Source organism: Nicotiana tabacum, chromosome 23 (genome assembly GCF_000715075.1).
Source record: "Nicotiana tabacum cultivar K326 chromosome 23, ASM71507v2, whole genome shotgun sequence".
In the NCBI taxonomy this organism is placed as follows: Eukaryota; Viridiplantae; Streptophyta; class Magnoliopsida; order Solanales; family Solanaceae; genus Nicotiana; species Nicotiana tabacum.
The window spans coordinates 20,282,829-20,289,392 of NC_134102.1; the positions used below are offsets into that span (position 1 = coordinate 20,282,829).

Below are 6,564 nucleotides of genomic sequence, written 5' to 3' on the forward strand. Positions count from 1 at the left end.
AAAAGATTATTTGTTGATTAAGTTTCCTTCGCGGATACCTATAGCATCATTCATTGTCCTATCAATAACATAATGTAAATTCTTTCTCTCTTTCTTTCAACAAAATACGAAATATCAAATATAAGATCGGGCACCAAAACATAAGTAATTAGTATAACTACACACATATATATCTCGAGATATCTAATGTTTAATTTCGAATTTGTGATATTCTCTTTCAAAACATATTATAGCTGTCCTTCTCGTCTTAAGATAACTAATTTGGCTTCGTCGAATTAAGGCAATTCTAGTAAACAAGTGGGGTAATATAATTGTATATTTCTGATCTTAATTATATAATGTACTAATATTTTGTATTATACTCTTTCTATAGTCTATTCCAATTTATATGGTACACTTTTCTTTTTATTTTGTCTCATACAAATGATGCCTTTTTATATTTACAAATAATTTAACTTAAAAATTTATATTTTATGCTTAATGAAATAATTTATAGCCACACAAATGTTTATAACTTGTTTTAAACCACTAAGTTTTGGGAAGTTTTTCTTTCTTTCTTAAAACGTACCTGGTGAGAATGAGATAGAAGAAGTAATAAATATAGTAAATTTTTTATGATTTGGCTCCTTCAAAGGCATTTCAAATAAAAAGGTAGATAATATAATTGTGTATTTCTAATCTTATATGATGTACTAATATTTCAATTTTCAATACTTGGTGATGTAATCAATAGTTGGCTGAAGTGCTTGAGAGATAAGGTAATATGTCTTCTCAGTTGGATGTATTGAATCCCAAAACACATACTTTGTTGCATTTGAGCAAACATAGGACTTTGGGTTGCACATAAATGAAGCTTCCAATAAGCCCGTTCCACAGCAACCACTGTTAGTTTTTTCAAAATCTATCATTCAAAAAAAATAAAAATAAAATTAGTTAATTATCTGCAACGAGAAAATAAATAAAAATATCTTTGTTTTTAGGGTCAGATATATCATATATGTTGGTGTAAAATCCTATTAACCAAAGGATGCAAATCTAATTTCAACTAGATGAAAAGTGTAGATCCAAAAGAAACCGACTAAAATGAGTTCCATTTTGGAAACATTAATTTACAATTTTCTGATTTTCTTTGTTGGTATTATCGAAAACATGTTTATTTTGCAAAATGAAGGTCGATCCTTTAACGGTAGGTTAGTTATCATTTTTGCCGGCAATTACTTATTAAATGACTGCATAAATATTTTTTAGTTTTCAATTTAAATCAACAATGCATAGAACTTAAACTTTTAGGGCCCATTTGACTTTTACAAAATTTTTACTTTTTTCGGAATCAGTATTAGGCCATGAAAATTTTAAATTTCATTTGATGTTGAAATTTTGGAAATTTTCGAAAATTTGAAAAACTCCAAAAAACTGTTTTCAAAACTTTCACTTCAAATCACTCACAAAAATTCAAAAACAGTTCCAAATTGTATTCATGTCCAAACACAACTCTAACTTTCAAATACCATTTTCATTTTTTTTAAAAACTTTTTTCCGGAATTTCACAATTGTTATGTCCAAACGCCCACTTAATTATTTTAGGTTACAAATGAATGTTTATTAAATAAAATTACATATAATTACTTTTTTAATTGTCCTGATTTTATAAATATTTCTTAATATAGAAGTTAACAATTACTCACCATATTTGCGTCCTAGAATCATGTCCACCAATGGTCCATAAATACCCATATAAGCAATTCGAGAACCCAATTTTGCAAACTTAAATTGTATGTCATTTAGCTGGTTTTGGAGCTTGGAATTGTAGTCTCGAGCAATGGAGGAGAAGAAATCAGTACAGTCGCGCTTTGTAAATGCATTATCTGAGTGAAGTGTAATAACAACTGGTAAACAACCCATTGGTGGTAGACCTACTACTCCAATTTTCCTAGCCCCCTGATCTAACAATTCCTGCAAAAACACAATCAGTTCATTTATAAAGTAATTATAAATAAATTTTTGTTATTATCATTAATCAGTAACCTAATAAAAATTGTAAATAACCTGTTATTATAGGTTAAACCATATCGATATTAATATAAAAAAGGTTTTACGCTTTTAGTATATATAATTTAACTCCTTAGACAATGGTGCTTCCCCACCACAAATGGAAGATAAAAGTGGTCGTTGGGATTATATAAGAAAAGAAAACAAGAGGAAAATGATAAATACGTAGGCTAAAAAAGGAGGAGAAAAAGGGAGATAGAATTGTGTCACTCTAATCTTAGCTTGATTATATTCTCCTATAGCGTTTTTGCATTAGCAAAGTATTAAAAGTTTCAAATATCAGATAAATAATTTATTCTTATTTAAGAAACTTAAACCCCCCTTGTTATTTCACACGGAATCAAAAAGAAAAAAAGGTTAACCACAAATGAAGAAACAAATATTCTCTCTTGAGCAGAAGCTAGAATTTTTTTAATCTCTAAAAAAAAAGCACAAATTAATTAGCAAGCAAACTACTTTAGTTTACATGAAATTTTATACTTATCTAAAGTGTATTAAAAGATGAAATTAACTAGGTTAACATTTTTTTACTTAATTATTCAGTTTACCCATTTATTTCATAGAACTAACTTCAAAGTAAGTGGTACTTCCTCCGGTACACTTTAATTGATTTTTTGTAATCCACAATATTTGATTTTTTCAGATATCAAAGGAATTAATCTCTTTTTTCCAAAGTTGCAATTGGAGTAAAGAATCTAGGATTATTTGTTATATTTTTATTGAACAAAAAGTTAATATGATCATTTTTATTGTTAATTAATGTTAAAAAATAAATTTCTTAATATATGAAAATAATCAAAAAAATCAATTAAAGTAGACGAGTATCGAAATATACACAATAAACTATAGGGTTCTTGCAAACTCCATACCCAACTGCCTTCCTTATAGCTATTTTAAATTATTAAAAAAAAAGAGGAAGTTTCTTAGCTTACCCATTCACTTGCCTAATTAATGGAAGTAAATATCAAACCTTATCCGATCGTGGAACATTGAACATTTGTTTGGCAAGAATATCTATGGGCTGGGCTGTATCATGAGATTAGCTATTAAATCTACCTTTTATATGGTATAGTTAATCCCGTCAATTTAGTACAAAATGATTCCTGTGACTAATTAATACCTAAATGCGAGACAAAATAATTTTGTATTTTATCTCAGGATTGTTATTTCATGTCCTACCAATCAAATGACATCCGAGTGTATCTGTATGTGATACGACTAACTGTATGCGATAAAAATTCAGATATTTTCTAATTAATAATTGGAAAAATAATTCATTAAGTTCATTAATTAGTAATCTTTTTATTGAGTTTTCTACAACCATCAAGTAAAGTACTTGACCTTCAACAATAGTTAACTCTTCATATCAAGCTTGCTATGATAACTTGAAAAATAGTGTGAGAACTTATTATAATCAATTAAATTATACTGATAATGTAAAATAATTTATATTATCAATGTTTATACCTTAATTATTTTTATTTGTTTGTTATTTATTTCCATTTTTTCAAAAGAGAAAAAAATTCTTGGTTGGATCTATGTTTGGTTTAGTTGAATTGGGTGGCCAAACCTGTAGGAAGAGCTGGACATGTTGTAATAAGAAGTCAGTGTAAGATGAGAGGGAATAGCTTTTACGACGAATTGGAAGTGTGTTGTAATTGACCACAAAATCATTTGTTCCTGCACTAACAATGAACAGTGCTTCTTTTATCAAATTCTGCGTTTGCTCTTTCCCTATAGCTGCCTCCAATTTCTCTTGATACTCCTTGAAATATTCTATCTGCTTTGATAATGAGATCACATTCTGTATATATACCCACAAAATTAGGAAAATTAAGTAACAGAAAGAAAAAAACTCAGGTTGAAAATACCAAGCTGAAAATCATGAAACTAGTAGGACAAATAAAATCAATATATATATATATATAAAAAAAAAAAAAATCGCGCGCTCCTATTGAATCTTGCACAGTCAAACATCTTTATAACAACTATTCGTTATAACAAAATTTTACTATAATGACCAAATTTTTTTGAAACCTATCTTTCATGTTACTTATATTTAGGGACGGATGCAACGTGGAGTTAATTACCGGGTTCAACTGAACCCAATACTTTCGACACGAAGTATAAATTTATCTGTAAAAATTACTAAAATTTTAATAAATAGTAGATAGAACTCATAACTCTAAAAATATAATGGGTTCAATGCTAAAAATTTTAAATATTGAATCCATAAAATTTAAATCTTAGATCTGTCTCTGTTTATATTATGTCTCTATAATAGCATTTCGCTATAGCAGCTAAAAAATATTAGGACAAACGATGATGTTATAAAGTGGTTTGTATATGTATATATTTGGATTAAATCAATCACAATGAAGTAAACCGGCCGTGTATGTTCTTGGTCAAATATATTAATATCAAAAGAGTTTTAAGTTCTTAGTACACCGACGATGTAAGAAATACTTTACACAATTAAGTTACTTAAAAAGCAATTACATATAAGTTTATTTAATTAGTATTAATTGGTAGCTTAGAATAAATTGTAAATAAAACTTATAACATGTTAAGTCACACTGACATTGTGAAATTTTTACACTAGCGTAAATTCATATTAGAAAATATTGAAGTGTGTGATCATCTTATTTAAAAGTTTAAGCTGCTAAAAAAAATACACTTCTATTTACTTAATATATGTTAGAACTAAAAAATTCCCGTATCTAAGAACACAAGTAGGGCTTTGAAAAGGAAATATGGTGCAAGGGAGGAAAATGAGATAGATAGAATTAATACACTTATTGTTGGTGTGAGGGGATCAAATCCAGTTCCAGCAGATGCAAAACTAACACCACTCTTGAGTTCCTCAATACTTAAACTTGGATCCAAATATGGAGGCACATATTCTTTCACACCAACATACCTAGCTGCATTCAAACACAAATTTCAAGCACAATATTGTAGGAATTACTAACTATATATATGCAGAGGCGGATCTACGGCATGTTATACAAGTTCAACTGAACTCATTGCTTTCGACTCAAACTATGTAAATATACATATGCAAAAAAAAAATTAAAATGTGTACATATAATTAGAAGGGGAGCCTTAGAGAAACGGTAAAGTTGTCTCTGTGTGACCTATAAGTCACGGGTTCGAGTTGTGGAAACAACCACTAATGTTTGTATTAAGATAAGCTATCTATATCCCACCCGAACCCTTGGGTTGCGGTCCTTCCCCCGACCCTACGTATAATTTATGCGGGATGCCTTATTCACCGGGCTTGTCCCCTTTTTTTTAATAATCAGATCATGCTCATTCTGAATCCACCAACCCCAGATCCTGCATTCAAAGTAAAATTCTTGCTATAGTAATTACCAAAGAAATCATTAGCAAGCATCCCGTTAGTAAACCTTCCAGTTGGAACATGGTTAGTAAAATCTCTCCCATAAGGTGAAAAATTACTCTTGAAAGGAGTTGTTATGTAGTTATTATTTCCAGGATCAGCTGTTGAGTCTCCAAAGATAAAAATGGCTGAAACTAAACTCTTCCCTTGAGCTTGAGTTGGAGCTTCCAACATGAAAAAAGGAAAAAGAAGATGCAAAAGCACAAGAAAAAAAAGTGAAAGATGCATTTTAATTAGTGGTTGATCAAGAAAACTTTGAAAGGCCTATATATATGGATAATGAATTGTATACAAAGTTTCATTCCTAGGGCTTTATTTGATGTTCTTTAACAAGGAGTTATATATAGAATGACTGATTAATTAGGAAATAGATAATTAATTATATTGGATTTGTTTCGTGTATTTCTAGTGTTGCAATTTGTTCTTATTGTTTGATGGACCAAACACTCCCAACGTTCTTTAAAGTTTCTCAACCACTATTCCTGCAGCTAGCAGCTTCTCAATTAAGAAAGTGCAGGCAAAAAATAGTTAAGAGTTTGGTGAAGCGACAATATGAAACTAACTTGTCTCAACATATATACTCTTTTGAATTTTGAGAGATATGGTCACTATAGAGCTATTCATGGAACGTGTGCATGGTTCATATACAAAGACAGGAACTAGGATTTGAATCTTATGGGTTTAAAGCTTTGGATTCCAAACAGGGTGTTAGATTTACATTTATTTTAATGATGCAAAATAACACATCTTTTATGTGCAGAAATACTCCAGAAGAAATGGAAAGGCAGACTATCAAAGATTAGAGACGAAAAAGGAAGGAGTAGCGGAAATCTAAAGGGAAAATACTCCGGAATCAATCAAGGATTTGACAGCAGATTAACGGAGGATATTATAGGAAGGACCTAAATTAACGAAAGTCAAGATTGCAAAACTATGCACTGAAGATTCCTCCATCAAAGGAAGACAGTTAAAAGCCGAAATCAAAGGATCTAATTTTGATTGATAAAAAATAACGAAAAAATCTGCTTAGCAAAGGAAAAGTCCAATCAAGACCACAAGTCAAGGCAAATCAATGGAAGCAACACCTTATTCTTGGAAAGAATCATTCTACG

General features: G+C 29.7%; 1 protein-coding gene across 1 annotated transcript; it reads right to left on the reverse strand.

The window, feature by feature from the left end:
- Positions 1–592: 592 nt before the first annotated feature.
- Positions 593–5,796, reverse strand: LOC107782547 (GDSL esterase/lipase At5g45960-like). The gene is made up of 5 exons (XM_016603428.2): positions 5,425–5,796; positions 4,843–4,973; positions 3,620–3,853; positions 1,686–1,953; positions 593–901 (listed from the first exon to the last, which is right to left on the reverse strand). The coding sequence occupies exons 1-5, from the start codon at positions 5,678–5,680 to the stop codon at positions 708–710; spliced, it is 1,083 nt and encodes a 360-aa protein (XP_016458914.1). The 5' UTR covers positions 5,681–5,796; the 3' UTR covers positions 593–707.
- Positions 5,797–6,564: the final 768 nt, after the last annotated feature.

Bases quoted from the DNA above. Each gene is read 5' to 3' on its own strand.
- LOC107782547 (XM_016603428.2), bottom strand. From the start codon at position 5,680: ATGCATCTTTCACTTTTTTTTCTTGTGCTTTTGCATCTTCTTTTTCCT. The intron at 3,854-4,842 runs GTATTAATTCTA...GTATATATACAG, and splicing joins CCCTCACACCAACAATAAGT to AATGTGATCTCATTATCAAA. The intron at 1,954-3,619 runs GTTTGGCCACCC...GTGTTTTTGCAG, and splicing joins ATGTCCAGCTCTTCCTACAG to GAATTGTTAGATCAGGGGGC.